The sequence below is a fragment of the Photinus pyralis genome, unplaced genomic scaffold (assembly GCF_008802855.1).
Source record: "Photinus pyralis isolate 1611_PpyrPB1 unplaced genomic scaffold, Ppyr1.3 Ppyr1.4_LG10, whole genome shotgun sequence".
NCBI lineage: Eukaryota > Metazoa > Arthropoda > Insecta > Coleoptera > Lampyridae > Photinus > Photinus pyralis.
This window is the reverse complement of record NW_022170250.1, coordinates 20,134,181-20,156,112: the sequence shown is the minus strand read 5'-3', so window position 1 is coordinate 20,156,112 and position 21,932 is coordinate 20,134,181. Positions and strand designations below refer to the sequence as shown.

The window sequence follows — 21,932 nt, the reverse complement described above, 5'->3', positions numbered from 1 at the left end:
GTTCGACGTAAATTCAAAAAATCTAAAATTGGTCATTTCCTTGAATGTCTTATATCATCGAAAGTATAAGAGATATAAAAAAAAGTTTTATGTCTTACTAACCTATCATAGCACATTTTATATCTGTGATACGCGGGCATAAAGTACCAATTTATGCCCTAGGGCATTAAGTATCACCATAGTAACTCATTTATACTTAATGATAAAACAAACAAATATTTGCAGGTCATTGAAAATTAGAAACGTCAATTATTAATTGTCAATACCTACTAAATCACAAGATTGACCTTATTTCGTATAGTTTCTGGAACTTCTTCCTCATTCACGATGAATTGAATTATTTAAAATTACGTTTGACGTTTGGATGGTTTCAATCACATTATCAAAAACGAACCACGCATACTCGATCAAACATAATGAATTATTTTGTAAACGAATTTTGACGAAGAAAACTATTTGTAAAACATAAAATTGTGTATGTACCACGGGCATAAACTATGTTTATACTCTCGGGCGACTAAAAAGCTCGAGCTTTTTAACTCGTCGCCCTCGAGAATATAAACATCACTATTATGCCCTTAATACATAAATAACTATTATATAAAAGTTACTGTCTTTGATACGTTTAATTTAGAATTGATGTTAAAAAAAAATTCAAGATGGCTACTTTTGAGAAACATTTACCAACTTCCTAAAGTTAAATAGGCGCCATATGGGATTTTTAGATTACTTGATAGATTTTTTAATTCTCTCTTCAACGAGCCATCATAACATAAGATTGAAAATAAGATACCAGTTATATCAACGGTTTTTATATTTTAATCAAGTAGGCTGTGATGAATTAAAAAAAAACAAAACAAAACTATTCGAGGCAACAAAGAATGAAAATAATTACATCAGATGTTTAAAAAAATCAGGGACGCACTCATGAGAGGGGGGTTTGGGCATTACAACTCCCTCCAACATTTTATATAAGCGGTCTAGAAAAATTTGATTTTTATAACATCACTTATTGACTTATTATCCATACTTACATGCCTACAAATGGTGGTATAACTACAAACTATCTCCTCGAAAAAAGTCATGCCATTATCCAGTTAAAGACATTTCAAGACACTTCAAGACGCTTTATTTTACACAATGTATTACCATTGATGCATTGTCCCAGGTCACATTTTGTAGGTGGTTTATCCGCAAGAATATTGAAACTAACAGTTTTACCAGTCCGAGTATATGGACAGATAAATCTTATTTTTCTAACTGCGAAGTGTATCGACATTATGAACACTACTCGTCACAGGAAAACCTACATGTTGTAGTTTCACGCCGAAATCAAGTAATATTTTTTTTAATTAATGTATTTTATGGCATAATGGGAAGTCATGTAATTGCACCGGTAATCTTCGATGGATCTTTAACTGCTCACCATTATTTACAAATTCTCCAATAAACTTCCTTAAAGGATTTTTCAATTTTCTCGACAACGTATGTTTTGAAGGAAGGGTTAGTTTGTGCTACCTACCAACAAACTGGCTGCTCAGGTCACAATTCACGAATTATGTACAGTACATTAAATTATAAAAGTAAGTACTTAATTAAAAAATAAAAGTAAAGTGGAAGTAGCTACCACTACAATAATAATAATAATCATCAATGGCAACACGTTGCCTAAACTAAACTGTCTTAAAGTGTGTTTCACTAATAATGGCCAGTATTTTAAACATCTGGTGTAATTATTTTAATTGTTTTGTTGCCTCGAATAGATTTTGTTTTGTTTTTTTTTAATTCGTCATAGACTACTTGATTAAAATACAAAAACCGATGATATAAGACATTCAAGGAAATGACCAATTTTAGTTTTTTTGAATTTACGTCGAACCTATGCGACATTTTGAATTTCCATAAGGAAATTTTAAATAAACATCCAAAACTGCAAAACATTGCCCATTTAACCAATTCTCTATCTTTAATAATAACAAAGTTACCCATGCAATCCCACCCGATTTGGGACACACTGTATTTTTATCATTTGAACGATCGAAATGAGAGTAATGGAAAAGTCGTGGTTATTTAAAGTATTTTGGCATTTAATAAGCTGTTATAATGTACAGGGTGTTCCATATAAAAGTCGCATTTTTTTGTGATGTTTTGTTTTTTAATTACAGATTTGGATTCAGTAGAAACAAAATACTCCATTACGGTAATTTAAGGTGTCTTTCTTAACTCTATAATAAAGTAAGAAATTTAGCAATATTTGAAACAGACTGTTTATATAGCTTTTATATAAAACATTTTAACTTTCTCTCAACGAATAAACGCAGCATTAAGGGTGGTAGGTATTATGAATACAATTTATAGTGCAAGAACAATAAGTTATAGATAACAAGATAAGTAGTTAATAAGTAGAGTCGGTAGCTCCACTTTGGTTCCCGTTTGTCCAGTTTAGATTTACCAAAATCAATGCTTTCAAGAAAAGTTTTCCCCTGAAGCAAAACGGAAGCACGACGTCTCACTTAATTAATGACGTACCTTTCGCATTGCGTCACCAGAGCAGCAAACACCCAATAATTTCAAGGGTAAGGCATAGCATTTTAGGTTACAAGCGAAGAACGTAAAATACGAAAATTGCAATCGCACAACGACAAGATGGCTGCTGAAACTACCCTGAACAAAGTGTTGACATACAAATACTTCGAGACCTCCCACAACTTACGTTTGGGTAATCACAAAACCCAATTTTTCAAAATTAACTCAAGGTAAGTCGACAAATGCCGAGCCCGGCCGGAATCTCCTGTCTTCGCGTGTCGTCCATCTTGTCTATGACGAGCAGTTCGGTGTAAGACCGAGAACGTTGCGGTGCACGTGTTTTACTCCCTGGCAGTGAAATTTAGATCACAGAAAAATGAGATCGCGTTGTTTATTTGCGTGTGAATTGTAGGTGTGACCGTCGTTGTTGTGTTTTTAGTGTGGCGAATTGAAGACAATACCAGGGTAAGTGATAGGTACCCAACCAGCAAGTAGACTATTTTATTACACATCGCAAATGGAAGAAATGAATCATTTCGTAGCCACCTGAAAAAAAAATATTGATCGTATTTTTAGTTTCCTCTCGCATACTAAGGTCAACTTAAAATATAACGAAATCAATTTGGAGGATAGGTAGGTAGTTTACCGTTGTTGTTTGTCACGGTTTTGTTTTTAGGTAATAGTTTTAATTGTCAACAATTAGGTAGGCAATTTAGAGGAATGAGAACAAGAAACTTACCGTGAGAAATAATTGTCGGGCAGATGAGTCTGCTTTAGAAAAAGAAATAGATCAAGGTCCTGCCTCCCGCATTTGCATTTGTAAATAAATGGTCTGTAATCAAGTAAAAGGATGCCTATTCCTCGCTTCTTACCTCGTGATTAGAGGACCAATTGTGTCTGTTGGTCCTCTAATCACTATAGGTAAGAAGTGACGAATAGTCATCCTTTTACTTTGATTGTTTTTATTGTCTTTGTTTGACTGTGTTTTTGATGTTTTAGGTAAATTACGTGTTCGTCGATCATTATTTGAGACTGTTTAGTAATTTAGTTGATACACAATCAACATGGAATGAATAAGTTCTCAAGATTATACGTGATATAAGAGATTTACAGTGTCAGAAGAAATATGACACAGACAGTATGACAAGTAAATTACTGAAGGGTTTTGCATTAGGTATAGGAGATTAGGTACTTAAAAAATGTACACCAAATGCCAAATCAGGAATATTTGGCATCCAGCCAGTACCATAGTGTATACTCTATAGAATAGAATACCTAGTGAGACAATGTTACGGAAAAAAAGGGACACTAATATTTCGTAAAGAGAAGAGCGCAGCTCTTGTGAACCTTAAATTACAAACCTGGCGATTTACAGAAGGAATATTGTAATTTTTGATCGACAAAGACGTCATTAATTCCCCCAAATAATAAGGACGCGGGAGGATAATGCTCGTTTCTTTAGTACGGGTATGTCAACTGAATCATCACATTCTGCAGATTGAAGGATTCTTATCTAATGCCCTTGATTACTCATTTTGAGCAACTTTACGCAACTCCTATTAAGAAGAGCATCGACAATTTTTAAAGTTAGGAACTATCAATAAATTAGCTCCGCCAAAAATCAATACAAAAGAGCGCCAAATATGAAATGCTTAACTTCCAATACTGATTATAGTTCCTTAAAATAAACTGAGAGATAACAGATAAAAGTATATCGATATTACATATAAACAAATATTTTAGTACCAGGATCCAGACTTCGATCTAGAAAATCCCAACGAAAAATTGAAATCTATCTGTTTTCTGCATATCTATACAGAGTGGCCCAACGAGAAGTATACAGAGGGCTTTTAGGGTATTAAATTTAGAAATTTCGAAAAATCCTCGAACACGTCAATTTTGTATTCGAGGGGGACAACTTTTGGAATGCAAATCACGAACCCAAGTCTTCACCCCTCTACATAATCCTATGGCAAACGGCACATTATTTGAAAGCCAATTTAATCGTGATTACTAATCTGCTTTGCTTTTTAAATTCTATTGATTCGTTTCGGAGATATTCGCATTTGAAATGGTTTTTTCCCCCTGATTTAAGTCCTTTAGATTACTTCTTGAGGGGATATTTAAAGAATAAAGTTTATGCTACTCCGCCCGGAACATTACAAGGGTTGCGAGCACGTATAACCATAGTGTAAGAATAGAATACACTATGGTATAACTCAACAATTTCGAGCGATTACCCCTGAAATCTTGCAACATGTACGACAGCGTTTTGAAGCAAATCTTTATTATTGCATGTAAGAAGGCGGAAGGCAATTCGGGCATTTATTGAAATAAAAATTTTAATACAAGGTGACTTAGATCGCATTTGTTTTGTTTTTTTTTAGAAAAAAAAACATTTCAAATGTGAATATCTCCGAAACGAATCAATAGAATTTAAAAAGCAAAACAGATTAGTAATCACGATTAAATTGGCTTTCAAATAATGTGCCATTTGCCATAGGATTCCATTTAAAATTTTAGGGTTTAAGCTCCCTACGTAGAGGGGTGAAGACTTGGGTTCGTGATTTGTATTCCAAAAGTTGTCCCCCTCGAATACAAAATTGACGTGTTCGAGGATTTTTCGAAATTTCTAAATTTAATACCCTAAAAGCCCTCTGTATACTTCTCGTTGGGCCACTCTGTCCGATCGGGCAGCACTTAGGCACACCAAAAGTTCATTGTGCCTACCCCCTTTCAATCGCAATGAAGGATAGGACAGAGGATAGGATCCTGTTTAGCCTAAGTTGCTTCATCCTCCTCGGTTCCAGATAGCTGTCTCCAATGAGTTGACGTCTGTCCCTGATTAAGGCGTCACAGTGACAGACCACGTTGACCATCCAGTGTCCTGTAAGGACACCGGTGATTTTCCTAATTTGACTTCTATTCAGTTTTAGAAGCATAGAAGACACAGATTTGCCAAGGGGCCCTGTTAAAAAGCCCCTGGACTTGACTCCGGTTACTTGTTGCCACTGAACCTGGAATTGACTGGTGACCTGATTCGTTTAGAACAGATCTTACCTAAAAGGCTAAAACCTCGGCTAAAGCCAACTTTATATAGTCGCTATTTATGTTATGTGTCCCGTCACGCATTTTGTTCTCCTTTAGATTTTGCGGCAATTAACCAATTACACGATACTTTTTCTACATATGACATTTATTATCTTTCGACATTACATCAACTTCCAAATAAAAACAGCCACCTTTTTTCTTTCCCAAATTCAATAATTCATACAACATTCTTATGAATTAGACAATCACCCAGTCTTTAATCCTGGCCCTGACAACGAAGGGAGCAATTCCTAGGGTAGGCTCGGGCCCGTGGGCTTCACGAGCCAACTCGTTCGCCCTTTCGGTGCCCCGTATTCCGCAGTACGCTGGCACCCAGATCAAGTTTACCCTATTACATTTACCTAATCCATCTAGGCCATGCTCAGGTCATGATGGTTAACAAGAGGGTTAACATCTTTGCCTGAAACACGGTGCTATGTCGATTAAGGGGGAGGCTGACGCCAGCTCTTGGTCGATCACAATACCTATACATATATACCTATTCCCGTTCCTCTTTCTGTTAGGGATTCGTCTGTAAAGCGTCGTAGTCGTAGTAAGACGACCCTTTTTGCGAGGGGTGGATCGCATCTGAGGGTTTCCCCCAGATTCGGCCATGCCCAAGGCTGCCTCGATCATTCCACTCTTCCCAATTTTTTAGCCGTATGGAGCCCTTCTGAGCCTTTGCCTCCACAGCTAAGTGTAAAGGCTCTAGTCGCAGAAGTGCCTCCATGGCCAGAGTTGGCGGGGTTTTCAAGGCTCCAGTGACTCCCAGACAAGCGAGCCTCTGGATTTCTTAGCTGCTTCCATACAATATTGTGCACCATACCTACAGTATTATTGGCCTTATTACTACAATAATTAGACACAAAATTAATAACCATTGTAAAACGAATCAAATTTTAAGTATTGAACAAAAGGGCTGTACCAAAGGTACATTGGGATGTCGAGAACAGTTAGTAATTGACACTATTGTTACAGCATATGCAAAACGTAATAAAATAAATTTAAATACGTGTTACATTGATTACAAAAAAGCACATGATTCGAATCCACATAACTAGCTCCTTGATATCCTAAAAATGTATAAAGTTAATTACCAATTTATTAATACTTGAGTTGTATGATGTCTATGTGGAATACAATTATTGTCAACAGAACGCGTCTTCTAAAAGTACAATAATTGATATTAAACGTGGGATTTTTCAAGGCGATTCTTTTAGTCCATTATGGTTTTGCTTAGCAATAAATCCACTTTCTACGTTACTCAATGACTCCTCTGCTGGTTTCAATCTAAATTTTAAACAAACATCTAATATTACACATTTATTGTTCATGGACGACTTAAAATTATATTCTAGATCCGAAAGTCAATTAGACAACTTAATAAAAGCAACGAGAAAATTTAGTGAAGATATCTGTGTGGAGTTTGGAATTGACAAATGTGCTAAAATTAACCTCCAACTTGCTCCAACTATAAATCCACAAATAGTCAATAATGAAATTCCTACCTAACATGCATTATAAATATTTAGGAATGACACAAATTTTGTTTTGGATCACTCACAGCTTAAACCTGAATTTCAACAAAAATATATTGAAAAACTTAAACTTTTGTTGAAATCAAAACTAAATTCTAGATATACAATAGCAGCTATAAATATTTGGGCAGTTCCTACTTTGTCCTATTCCTTTGGAATTCTAAAGTGGTCTCATACAGATTTAAATAATTTAGATCTCGATTTAAATAGAAAAATTAGAAGAATGTTAAGAAAATATAATTAGGTACCTACATCCTAAATCTTGTATTGAAAGGTTTTATCTGGGGTTTTATATTGCAAGAAAAGAAGGAGGACGTGGTTTAACAAATTTATATATATATATAGGTAATTTATGTAAAAATCATGTAAATCTTTAGGAAATTATTTTTACTCTTTAAATTATTCATTGATTAATAATATTATTCGCATGGATTCTCATTTTTCGGGCCTAAATCTGAACATCAAAAACGTTGATTGCGAACCAAAATTAAATTTTGAACTAAATTGGAAAAACAAAATTTTGCATGGAAAATATCGGTAGGTACACATTGGAATTTCCAGAAATTGATAAATAAATGTCAATAGCGTTGCTTACAGACAATTCTTTGCGTACTGAAACGGAAGAGTTCATTTTTGCTATTCAAGATGGTGTAATTGCTACAAACAATAATTATAAAAAAAAACACATAATGAACCTGGCCGTAGAGGATAATTGTAGGGAATGTCATATACCACAAGAAGCAGTTGAACATACTATTGTTAGTTGCTCAGTTTTGGCACCCACCGACTATCTTTTGAGACATAATCGAGTTTGCAAGATATTACACCAACAAACAACAAACAATTTTAAATGAATAAACCAAATTAGACCATATTATAAATATATTCCGGAATCAATACTAGAAAACAATTAATATATTGGGATTGGGATCGAACAATTTTAATTGACAGGGAAATTCAACATAATAAACCTGATATTATTATCAATAAAATTGAAAAACGAATTGTCATCCTCGTAGATGTTGTTGTTCCACTATCTAAAAATGTGACAACCACTGAAAAAGAAAAAACTTAGAAATATTAAGCTTTAGCAATTGAAATGATGGCCATTTTCAATAAAGTCAATATTATCTCAATTGTGATGTCTGCTACTGGTGTAGTATCGTGCAATTTAAAAAAAAACATTAATACTTACCTACAATTAAATTTAAACCCAAAATTATTTACGTTAATACAAAGATCTGTCTTACTACAAACATGTCATATTGTACGGAAATTTAAAGTAAGTATATTTGATTGTAAATTTGATTTTTCCTCTTTACCGAGTTACTTAATAATAATAATTAAAAAAAATTTATGTAAATATCTCAAATACAAAAAATAAGTTATGGTTGGTTATTGCCCCCATAATTTATAATAGTTATACCAATGTAAATGTGGAATAATAATAATAATAATTTTTATTGCATTCAAAGTAATTTTATTTACAAAAACTAATTTGCAACGTGTAGTGTTAAAGTAAAATACCTACACTATCAAACACTAGTTTAAGCTTAGACAAGAAAGAAGAAAAAAATAAACTATCTATTGTAATGTCTATATAGTACCTACCAGTATAAATGTAATCTTAATTTTAGTACATCTTCATACAAAAAAAAGAACAAGAGAAAAGAAAAGAACACCAACCAGCTTCTCCGCCGTTTTAAGATGAAACGATGATAGGCTGATGGGTTCGTAATCCTTCGCTATGTCATATTTAGCACGGCCCGGTCTAGGTAGCTACACAACACAACACAACCTTTCTCCACCTTTCCGGCATATACCCTAAAGCCAGGAAGGTTCTAAAGAGGTACAAGACGTGTAAGAGAAGCGGCGCTAGGCAGATTACCTGGAATTATCCCGTCCTTAAATGGGCTGAACATGTTGACCGCTCATCTCAGAGATCCTTCGGTAACCACCCGGGCAGCTACTTTCCAGTCGATCGGCCTTACACAGACCCGGGTGGGTTCGAAGTTAGGTAGTTCCCAGAGCCTGGAAAATGTATTTCCAGGAGACACGTGAGAGCTTCACGTGCGGATTACGTATATTTTCCGCATGTAAGCCTCAGTGTCCTCACTATTTGCCTCGGGTCCTTCAAAAGGATCTTTTGAACTTCAGTAAGACCCTCCATGTTACAACGGAAGGTCCTCCACGATCTTAGTTTAGACCTTAGAATATGGTCCTTATACCTGTGCTGACCGATTTTAAGATCTTTCCAGTCCCAGGCAGCTGAGTTCGTATGGCCTTATTAAAGAGCCTGCGAACCTCTTTACGAACCTTCTCAAGGTCTGAGTTCCACCAATGTGTTCTCTTCTTTCCTCGAAAGGCACGCAGTTTACAGCTCTCCTCATATGTCGCTGTTATGGCGTCGCGTACTAATGCGGCCGCCTCTTCCATCTGTCCTGCTTTCCGGCAGAGCAAAGATGGTCCATCCCTGGATCCAACCATTCTGACAGTTCTGCCACGTAGCAGTCCAAGTCAGTAGATCGGGAATTCCGAAACTTGCAGGACCCGCAGTGGGATGGCAGATTTAGTTGGAAAAGAATCTATGCAATCTTCCAGCTGAAGTTTTAAAGCTACGAGATCCCTGAAACAGAAATCAGTTATTAGATAAGGCTCGATTCGCTTATCGACATAAGTGCAAGTCCTGGGGTTCAGTTGGCTGTGCCTCTTATAATAAAGGTAGTCCTCTACCTGGCTGAGACCTCTTACTCTACCCCTTTAACCCAATGTTCTTGTATGAGGCATACGCCTGTCTATACCTGTCTGCTTTACAGCAAGTTGACGACCTATTAAACAGGTCGCCCCCGTACTGTGCTGCAAGTTGCTCTATGAGAAGGTTTCCATCACTGATGTGCTTGGTTCCCTCCCCCCTAGCGATGCCGCCGGTTTGGACCAAGAACCGCATACGAGCTAAAAGCTAGTCGACATCTTTCTCTACCTCTAAGGGCTCCGGAAGCGCGGAGTTGAGCCCCTTTCGTCGTAACGAGACTGGGTCCCGCTGCTTCGGTAGAGCTCTCTCCCTTACTTTCGAGGAGAACCCAGCCAGGCTCCTCCATGCGGAAGAACGTCGTCCATAGACTCGTCCTGGACCCAGGATTTTGCATCTGGAGGCGCTTCAAGGTGGTGACCGTGTCATTCGGGAGCCCGCGTATAACACAGCCATCACCTTGGTTACCCTAGGGACGTGCCTCTGAATTTTCAGAGACGCGCTATCCCAGGACCTAATAAGAGGGACGGTCCTCTCCAACCAGTCCAAGGTCCACTGATCTTCGGCCACCATGTCCCTCTGCAGATTCCAGCGGAACCCTGCCAGTCTCCCTTCCCCCACGGAGGCTCAGGGATGTCCGCCTCCGAAACGATGGCCACCATGAGCCCCTACGCAGCTTCTTCTCAGGCTTCCCTGAGCCAGACCCTGGCTGGAGTGCTTTCCTCCGATCTGGGACGCTTGGTCCCTGACGTCGTGTTGCCCTCTCGAGCAAACGACACAACACGCAGGGCCCGATTGACCCGAAGTTTTACCCTCGAACCGGCGCTTCCTGACCATCTCCTGTGCGCCAGTCCTATTCCTCTTGCGCCCACCACCGGGTTCTGAAATTAGCCCTGCGTTGAATGTTCGTCCATACAACACCAACGAGTAGTTCGGAAATGCCGTCTCACCTGAACAGAGCCGCTTGCTCCGCTGCCAGCCCCGTCCCGGAGGAAAGGGATCACCACTCGCGGTGGTCGCCCGGTATCCGAGGGGCACCGTTGTCGACACTGCACCCCCAGTGCCACGCAGTCCTCGGCACGGTCGCAAACACCTAGCTTGACTTGGGAGGTTGGTCCTCGCTAACGTACTTCACTTGTTTGATTGCACTTGTATCTCGATTTAGAGGACTGTGACTTGAATTACAAATGTAACATTGGCTCTTTGGTGGTGGAAAAAAAATTCCAGGTAGCTTTGACAAGCATCAGTTCTCGGGTCAGTTGTACAAGGATTAGTCATTTATTTCGGTTTCATAAGGATAAGTTTTTAGACATACTACTCATTTAAAGTTTATAGCTGTTTTTTTAATTAAAAAATAAATGAAATTCTGAAATACAAAATATTCGTATAAATTAAAACTTTCTTAGTATCTTTCCTATTGTGACATTATAACTGTACCTTTTAATTAAAATGACGACGTCTGTCCAACCCCATTTTTCCATTGTTTTTTTGACATAAATAACGATATACGTTAGAAGCGGTTGTTCAAATTAGGTACAGAAAGTGTAAGTAATTAATTCTTAGAAATATAAGAGACCGAAATATGCAAGGAAGCTCAAATAAGCCATCTTGTTTACACAATTGCATCGGTGCAAAGGACCCATTTAAAAAAATTGCGTTTTACCATTTACCTACGCAGGTAGGTACCAGAAAATTTTACCTTAATTTCAATTTTGTACTGTAGTCCATATTCAGATTGTATTATATCTAGATAAAAAAAGCACACTCCATATAATAACAAATAAGAAAACTTTATTCCGTTGACTTGTTTCAATATAATAAACCTGAATTTGCCAAATATGTTTACCGCGTCTTGAACATCCCCTCGATCACTGAGTTGAAATGGGCATTAATAATAAATCGAAGAGCCATCTTTCCACCGTTCCATCAGATTGTGGATGCTGTCCTAGTCTCCATAATACCCAATTTCTTACACACATTCCGGAACACAGCAGATTCGAAGATCCCATCCTGGTAAGGACATTTTTCCTTGAGACACAGAGTATTCAATATTTCCCACCAGGTCCTCGTGGTCAAAGACTTCGATAAATGGCAGGAACAGAAAACTGCGAAAATTTTTTTACGTTCCTTCCAGTCGCCAAATTGTCGGCCCAGCTTTTTTATTTGTGGATAATTTTACACGATTTTAAATTTCCCTTTTAGAACTTGTGAATCACAGTCCAGACCTGTGGTTTACATAGTTGGCGGTTTGCGGTTCTCTCTATCTTCAAAATGAGATGGCACTATTTTCGCATTTTTTTGTGTACAACCCATAAATAGTTGGTTTTATTTTTCTAGTCCCTTCGGATTGAGGGGCCAAGCAAATATGAAGCAAATTTACTTAATTATTTATTTAGTGTGAAGGTTCTATCAGCATACAATGAGAATAAACAGAAACCAACACCTATTCTTTGGCAAGCTTCCATCAGGCGAGCATTAATGTATTTTGTTATTACATATTTATTTAGCTGTATCGTTATAAAGAATTGGAATGGTTTCGGATGCCAAGTATATTTCGTCATGCACTTTATCTAGTTTACTTAAACCGGAGAAATCTTATCTCTTTTTGAACAAACAAATTTTAGACACTGTTTACCGATTTGCATTTTAATGTAAATTTTGGAAAACGGGGATAGAATTTTGGAAATTTCACGAAACTAAGCAGGTATCATTCAAGGACCTATTAACACCTTTCAAGAGAGAAGGGGAAACTCTCCACCATTTTCTAAATGCCTTATCGAGGTGATTGCAAATGTTGCATTTGTAGGTATGTGTTAAGTATGGTAGCTCACATGTTTTTTTTAATCATTTTCCATTAGGTTTAGAGTTTTTTAATTTCAGAACAGAAAGTAGAAATGTTGCAAATGAATCATCATCAACGTGCACGGAACCAGATGTCATTGCTTACGTAAGAAAACTCTCCACTTTTAGTGATCTATAAACCAAAATTTATCGTTCACATAATTTTTTAATGTCTATTTCTGACAGACTTACGTCGTTTTTATGGCGCCTTAATCCATTTGATCTCTGGCACCTATTTTGATAGGGTGCAGGAAATGATTAAGATCAAAATCCCGTGGTATCTACATAAATACAAAATAAAATCATATAAGGGCATCACCACCTGTACAGTATAACAAACAGACATAATTCAGTAACGGTAAACAAAAGCTTGGAGCACACCATGCTTCAATAAACAGATATCAGAATTTTATGCAAAATAAATAATAAAAAACTGACATCAATTCAATGATTGATGCTTAGTACAAGAAACTTCTAGAATATTATCGAGTAAAGACATTATATTCCCCGGAAAGAATGCGCGACATCCGCCTCCACTTCGTATCGTCGGTGACTAATCCTTTATCGATTTGATGGCGCCCCGATGTCGCTCTGCAACCTTCGCTACATTAATAACAATATCCAAATGTGGGACGAAAGTAAAGGACGACACTTATGAAATTATATAAGAGCTTTTTAAGGTCGCATTGAACTTGTTAGAGCATTTGATAGGCATCCCGAGTCACCTAATGTTTTCTGTCTTAAGAATTTTCAGTGGTTTCTACAACGTTATTGTGCCATTTAAAGCTTTTAACAGAGCTTTTTGGAACCTTTAAGCATTTGAGATCAGTTTTAAGAACCTTAGGACATTTTTCAGGGCCTTCAAGCGCCGCACATTAGCCAAGTCTCCATAGCTCTTCGGGAAGTTTTAAGACCATGCGCGTCAAAAATGTTAATTAGCCTTTGGATTTTTACGTCCTTTTAGGGCTGCAGTTTCGCAGAGCTTTCAAGAACCCCAAAGAGTCCGTTTCAGAAACTCCTTTTACTTCTTTAAAATCCGGGTGTATATTAATCCTAAAGGGTCCTTAATAATCTTTAAGATCCTTAACGTCCTTCAAAAGTATTAAAGGATCTTTAAAATTCGCCCTTGCATTTTTAGCGCATTTTCCAACTCAGATTGAATGTCGCTATTATGACCACTTCATTCGCCCGCCCGATGCCTTAACTACTCCAACAGTTTTCAAGATATTTCGTTCATTCGTTTTCCATTCGTTTCGCTTATATAATGGCGCGCATTTCATACATTTTTTTGAAATTTTAACGACAGATTCTTCTAGTAAAGACAAGCATATCGCATATTGTAAAAATAATATGTGCGCATGCGCAAACTGCAATTTTAACCACAGATGCTAGTAAATTATTTACCGTTGCACACATAAATACTATCGTTACAGACCTTTCGGGAAGTACTGATTAATTTATGGAAAATGTGCCTTACGGCGGAAGCCTTTAGTTTTACTGAACCATTACTATTAAAGAGCCTTTAATAGTGTTTAAGAGACTTCATGAGTATTTATGACCTTTAAGAACCTTCCAGATTGTGTTAGAACTATTAAAGTATTTAGGAGAGGGGATACCTGCACCGTTCAAGGTCGTTCGCCATGTGGCGGTGACCTTGAAAAGTAGGTCAAGGTTAGGCCGAAAGGTCGCTTGCCCGTAAAGGTCAATGCGCCGCATTTGTTGTGGCCTCATAATTTAATACCAAGGCAATCAAAGGTCAATGGCCACAAATTTGTTGATACATTTATATGATTCTTGGATGACCTTGAAATTGAATTACGTGACCACAAAAGGTGGAGTCATTGACCCTTGTGGGCGACAGTTCTTTCAGCTTTACCTTGATCTACTTTCCAAGGACACACAATTTTCAAGCGAACTACCTGCAAGCTTATTGGTCCGTACCTTGAAGCGTGAGACTTGACAGTTGACCTTTGTCTTCCAATTTGAATGTTTCGGTTTCTTCTTTGACGCAGAAACTTGCGGTTGGTTAAAAGAACATAATTTGAATCGTTCATCTTGAGATTTAAATTCGGGATTCGAGAAATTGTAGGAATGTCTGAGATTCCAGTTTTGATTTTAGACTTCGTGGTATTCGTAAAATTTGAACCTTGGCGGCATTAGACCTCTTGCACTTTGAATTTTGAAGTTTTAAAGTGTTTTTCAAGGATCCAACAGCAGCAGAAAATTGGTAGATGTTACAGTGACCTTAAAAGTGGAGAAAATACTAGATGCTTAATGCGCAATTTGATGTTTGATAAGTTAGATAACGAACTTGATGTGTAAATAGGTACGTTTATTTATAGCGTCTTCCTGCTGTATGTAAATTGAATCGTTTACGGTGTAATTTTCGGAGCACTTTAGTGCTCGTATAATTGAAATCGGCGAACTATTCTGCAACTTGATGTTTTACTTTACATGCTGGACTTTTGATTTAATGGCTGGAGTGAAACCGATCTTATTTGATGTGGCGTTTTGGAATATGCAAAACTAATTAAGATATACTGTTATCGCCCACAAGTTGGGGCCTACGATTTTCGAAAGTCATTAAAAGATCAACGCGCTACAAAATTTAAATACGTAGAAAGAAAGTATGTGATCATACTAACTTTAACCTGGGAATTATACATTTTCTAAACTACCGAGCCTATATTTCGACCACACTGTGTAGTAAAACCTGTAACCATGCGCACTCTTAAAAAAATAATCTGACCTCCCGACCCGTTCACAGGAGTCTGGTCAAAGTAAGCGATATCATGGCCCCTTCTTTATGTCAATACTTGACAGTTTGAGACTTTTATACTGACTTAAAACTTCCAAATTTGAGACCCTCGGTGGCCTCGATCAACTTTAAAACACACAGAAATTTTGCTTAATTGATTGACAATGACAAACATGTATTCCGAAACATATAAAACAATTACAATAAAATCCCTGCAAGAATGAAAAGTGTACAAAGCTTGTTTTGGCATAATACCCCGCACGCAGGCGGGCGATAATTAAAATAAGAAATCTACAGTTTTTTCTAATAATCCGAAAAATCTGGTTGTTAAAACAATGCAGACAGCCCGGATGAAATAAAAAGTTATTAATAACATTTTTTTACTTTCAGATTTAAGTTCCTAAATGTGTTGAAGACACCGTACAATAAATTCGACAAATATGAATCCCAGCTACCAGCAGTACCGCAACGCCTACCCGGAATTACCGTTCATGGGAGCGCCATGCGCGTCGAACGGCTATGGTTGGCACGGCAACGGTTACGGATGGCAGCTCGACCCGCTCAAATGGACGTGCCCGAGTGGGGACACCGAGAGCAACGAGGTCGTCTCGGAGCCCATCCTCAGCTCACAGAAGGTCGAGGGCTCCCACGCTTGGGTAAGTATTTGAACGCCCTCTAAATCTTTTCTATGCTCTAATTCAGTACTGCCACGCTAATTATTAATTTCTTTCTCTTCTATATTTCTAATGGTGATTGGAGTAGTTTGGATCAGGTCGCTCGGTAAGTCAGCGTGATGTACTGGGATCACTAACATTTTCATTGATCATGTCCATCTTCGCTCACTAAACTTTTTCGCCCAGTGCGTGCCGAACCTATAAGACATGATACAGATCAGCGAATATACAGGCTGTTCCACGCAAACCTCTACCTAGAAGAAATTTGCAAACCAACATAGTTTTTCATGATCAATCGAGAGAAGATATCATCACCTTGGGTTTTACAGGATGTGGATAGCAACTTTCAAATTTTAAATAGAACACCCTGTATAATTTTAAGATAAACATTGTCGTGTTCGAGGACTTTTTCCAAAAACTAAGAGGTTTATTGATAGGTCCAGACTTTACACTCGCACTGTATAACAGTTCGTACATAATCCAATTTGTTGCTAATTCACGCCATACATTTGGAAAATTTGCAAGTGCATTTTTTGGTATAATTAAAGAACCCGACAAATCCTTTATGTCCGTTTGTCCGTCGGAAAGCCGTTCAACGGAAGTTCCTGGCGAATTGAGATTTGCTGTTTCGGTTCCTCTTGGTTCTAAGGGAAACTCTTTTGAACATAGTTATTGCAAATAAATGACTGATTCATAGCAGGTAGGTACCTAACTTGAAAAAAGTACGGTAGATTTTTATTAAGTTTACTAACAACTGTTATATTAACCTAATTGCTCAATTGACTTCTAAACGAGTGTAATGGGAACGAGTCAATAGTGATATTAAATGGAATTAACACAAAACAATAGACAAATAAGATGAAATAGAGAACTGAATTTATTTTATCTAATTGTTTAAAATTGTGCCCTCGACCATTACTATTTAATTGGATTAGAAGGTCTAGTTGGTTTTATGTCATGGCGATGTTATTTGCGATTGTCATTGGTAATGCAGTAGAATACTGCGCTTTAAATTAGCGCCTTCGTCAAGTATGGATAACAAAAAAGCGAGTACGATGTTAAAAGGGCAACCGGCTCGAGATGAAAACCGGAAACAAGGTGGGGAAATTAAAGATTTCAATCTCTCTTCTTTGTAATGGGATCCCTTTAACGAATTTTATTCGATTCGATTTTTTACAATAAGCTTTTTCGATACTACGTGAGCGATTAGTCCCTAAATACGGACCTGACTTTGTAAATGCGTGTGAAAACTTAAGGCGCCAGTGAGCCCTGGGATATGGCGAGGTTGGTTCAGATTACAGGAAAGATTTTGCTTATGCTGCATTCATCATGTGACACTTGTTCATTTACAAGGGATTATTTAACTATTACGTTAAATACGAAGAATAGTGGAAGTTCAAGCAATTGTCAAAATTAATTATTAATTATTAATGAATCCTTTGCAGGAACAAAACAAACGAAGCACGGCCATCCTATTTCACTGTAATATTTTAAATTCGCCCCGGAAAAATCAGTTCCTGTATATTGGGTCCTAAGAAAACCCTCCCCACGAAATTCACCCTACGATGAATTACAGGTGGCTAACGTAACTTCGTTCGGGGCTCACTTTGAATTTGCTAACAAAAATAAAACACACCCTGCGCTAATTTACAGGGCTGCCCCGACCGCTTCACGCTAATTTTTTCGCGCGGTTTGCGATTCGGTCCACCTAACGGCAATCTACAGTTGGTTGACTTGACTTAGGTCACGATTCAATGAGCATTGCTTGATGGTTCCGCCCCAACAACCAACTTCCCACTACTTTTTTTGAGTGACATCCATTCCGGTACGCGAACCTTTTCCTACCAGTAAAAGTAGTTCCAAAGTCACGACCGTATTTAAGGATCACTCGCCCACGTCAAAAATCGACAAAATTTATGAAATCCTGCCAAACAATGAGACCACTATCGTTTAAAATTGTAACAATCGAGAATTCAAATCCTTGTAAAATAGAAAAATTTATTCGATAGGTATTCTCATACGATTATGGCGTTGTGCGCGGGTGCTCCATCCTGTTGAAACCAACAGTCTCCAACTTTTGTTTTTTGGTGTGCCGTACGTCGTTGTATTCGTAATAAAAAATGGTACTGAATACAGTGTGTACTATTTTTACGAGCCATATAAAAACGTTAACTTGATGATAATTTCTCCGGAACGAAACGTTGTATTGAAAATCTATGAACGGTATCTCGTATAACTTAAAAAAGTGCATTTTTCTGTAATTGCGCAAATATCAAGTAAAAATAAAAACGAAATCGGCAAATTTTGGTTTCCCTGGTATAACTTCGGAAGTAATCGGAATTTGCTGGTTTTCTTTGAAGCATGGTAATATTTAATTGAGCAACTTTTCCTTAATTTGCCTAAGATCCCCATAATAGACATCCTTATCTTGACCACAGTGTATATGTGAATATTTTGAAATTTAAGTTTTTGTCTTTACTTCGGAGCAAGTAGTGCGATAATTTCAGTTTTTCAGTAATGGAGAAAAAGGTCCATTCTACTTGAAAAATTTTCGATATATTGAGCTAGCCGTCGGCAAACCACTGTATAAAAGAACACCCTGCGATAAATGGTGGGTGATCGTCTTAACTGCACTAACGGCGGGACGCGAGTTTGAATAACTCCCAAGTCCCAATAAAATCCACCCTAGAATAAATTACATGTTGTTGACTTAATTTCGCTCGCGGCTCACTGTGAATTTTTTAACACAAACTCCGCGCTAATTTGCAGGTGTCAGACTTAATTGCGCTGACCGTATTTAAGACCACTTGCGTACGTAAACTTCAGTAAAAGTGCCAAATAATGAGACCACCATAGTTTAAACTCGAGCTCCAGATTCATTTTTGAAGCAAAGCTCTAGATCTGGTATGAACTCTTGTGAAGTAGGCAGCAGGACTAAATTTCTTTGGGCAGATATGTATCGGAGACCTCTCTGGTAGCTCGATGGAATTTTGTACAAAATATACAGAATCGACAGTTAACATTTTTATAATTAGCGTCACGATAATTGCGTAACATCAACAGTTGCTCAATCGCGTTTTTAATGCGATAAATAGGTCAATAATTTAATAAACTCGTTCAAGGATGGTACCCAAAAATGGTAGCAATTCGCAAAATACCACGCCGAAATCGTGCAACGGGAACTTGATTTAATTTATGCCGCTATTAAAACGGAAGTCAAGGTTGTTTGTCTTACTAATTAAAGCATGTTTAATTATAAGGTTAAACCATTGCATTCAATAATTGCTTGCAAGCAACCCGAGTTACCGTGATGTTACGTTGGTTGCCGAATGTTTGATATTAAAACACTGGATTTTTCATTTACTATGTTGAATGCATCTGTCTATGGTAATTTGAATGCAACCCAACCTCTGAGAAGTGTTGTATCACAGGTTAGAGAATCGAATGCGCTTTAAAATGATTCACCTCAAAAGGTAAACTATTTGGTTTCACTTCGATGCAAATTTGATTCATCAAGGAGCCTAGTGGGGCCTTTAACGGCTCTAAAACAAACTAGAAAGCTCTTGGAGGCTCTCATTGGCTGTGGTAGATTCTTTGAGATTAACGGCGATTCTTACAAAATGAAATTTTTTTTTAACGAGTATGGTTTATATTGTGAGAATTTTAAACGATAATGGTCTCATTATTGGACAGCATTCCTTAAATTTTTAGAATGGTACTTTGTAATTACGTTTGAAAGCATGAGGCGCCAATAAGTCGCGGAATATTGCGTGGTTGTTTGGATCACAGGTTTTGTTTTGTTTACTTTGCAGTCGTCGAGATTACTGCTTCGCATAAGATCAGGAATTTACTCTACACTAAAGCGATGGATTTGATTGGTGTATAAAATAAATTTTATTGGTGGAAAAAGTATGTCATTCAAAAAAGGAAAGTGGCAGGAAGTTGGTTGTTAGTGCAGAATCGTAATGCAACGCGCACTGAACCGAGAACTACGTAAAGTTGAGCAGCTGTAGGTTACCGTAGGGTGGACATTTGGAGAACAAAGTTTATTTCTAACAATCCAACCCGATCGGTTCGATGCAAGTTTTACACTCTGCTGATTAGCAATCCTTGCGAATGAATTGTAATAGTCAATTTCATTACATATCGGCGGATATCCTGAATATTAACTCTTACACAATCATACAGTTTAACAACCCCATATTATTACTCTACAAGACATCGGAAGGGGGTTTTATTTCGTCTTATTTTAACTCGCGCCGAGCCGTTAGCGCAGTTAACAGGATCACCTGTAATTTATCTCGAGGTGATTTTTATACATCGGTTTGATAACTAATAATCGAGAGTGTGTACTGTTTCGTGCGTTCACGGTAGCGAAGTTTATGTGCACCATAAAATTGCGAATTAAAGTTTTTAGTGGCTCTCGTTTGCAAAGGATAACGTGCGAATTGGAAACTATTACGGTAAATACGAACAAACGCGTAAAGTTTTAAATGTGTATTAAGGTTTGGTGACTCTGGTTTACAAAGCATAATTTACGGCTTAGAAATACGAACAATAGTGAATGTTTTGAACTCACAAACAACTAAAATCGTGTAACCTTAAAGGTTCTTATGTTTGTGAAGGTGTTTGATGCTCTTAGAGAACCCTGGAAAGACTTATAAAAGCCTGTAATGGCTTGGTTTTTAAAGAACGAAGGAAATTCCAAGCGATCTGAAAGCTTCTGAAAGTCCGTGAAGCTTTTAAAGTTCTTAATGAGACACATAATGCTCTTAATAAGTATTAATGGATTCATAAAACCTTTTAAAGGCTAAGGCTACATACCCTTAAAGCATATTATGGTTTTTTAAAGGCTCTTAACCACCTGTAGAGGTTCTAAAAATAAAAAAGTTTTAAAATCCTTTACAAGAGATGCGATCCTTAAACAACAATTGCCTAACGCTTGGGATTTTAAAGGGAGTCTTCAGGTTTTTAAAGAGCCTTTGAGGACCTAGAAAGTTTTTACGCTCAGAATTGAAAGAGTCGATAGAATCTAAAGGTTTCAAACTCCCGAGAAGCTCTGAAAGACTTTTGGAAGCTTTCTGCGGCTTAAAGGATATTGGCCCATGAGAGCTCTTGAGGATTTTTCAAGGCTGAAAACTACTTTTAGAAAACTCATACCCTTGGAGTCTTCTAAAGACTGTTAAGGACAGCACTTGAAACTCTTAAAGGCTCCCAAAGACCCCTAGATGACCGTACAGTTCGTAAATGGTCTAAGGTCTCAGCTCTCAGCTTGGCTTTTAAAAGAATCTAAAACACTTTAGGGGGCACTGTAGGATTGTGAGAGACCTGTAAGGGATCTTAAGGACTCTAAAAGCTTTTGTAAGACTGTAATAGACTTTTGGAGGTTTGTGGACTCTTATCTTAAAGGCTTTCGAAGACTCCTAACAGATCTACGACCGACAGTACCTAAAAGCAAGACCCTTAAAGACGCTCACAGAGCTTTTAAAATTCGACCCTTAAAGAGACTAAAACTCCCAGTTTCGAAATTTAACGTGGAGTTTGAAGAGAACAGTTAAAGGGCTCTAAAAGCTTCGGAAACCATTTGCGATCTTTAAAGGCTCTTAAAAAATTGTTGAAACCCATAAAACCCGTTAATCGTTTTAAAGAAAATCTCTTAAATGCTAGGACTAAGCGCAACTCTCTCAAAAGACTTTTAATGAATCAAATCAATTTAAAGGGTATTAAAACCTCGAAGACCAATGGAGCCTCGTTGG

General features: G+C 37.4%; 2 protein-coding genes across 4 annotated transcripts in view; one reads left to right on the top strand and one right to left on the bottom strand.

Annotated features, from left to right (window-relative positions):
• The window catches only part of LOC116161281 (synaptotagmin-7), a 650,310-nt gene that overhangs the window by 171,066 nt on the left and 457,312 nt on the right, over positions 1-21,932 (bottom strand). The gene's annotated exons all lie outside the window — the stretch shown is intronic.
• LOC116161270 (calpain-A-like) overlaps positions 2,814-21,932 on the top strand; it is a 48,596-nt gene continuing 29,477 nt past the window's right edge. The window contains exons 1-3 of one of the 2 annotated variants that reach the window (XM_031474577.1): positions 2,814-2,991; positions 15,893-16,158; positions 16,265-16,282. In XM_031474577.1, coding sequence (XP_031330437.1) covers positions 15,943-16,158; positions 16,265-16,282 — 234 coding nt within the window. In that variant the 5' untranslated portion in view covers positions 2,814-2,991; positions 15,893-15,942. The remainder of the gene's footprint in view (positions 2,992-15,892; positions 16,159-16,264; positions 16,283-21,932) is intronic. The other variant, XM_031474578.1, reaches the window with a different exon arrangement.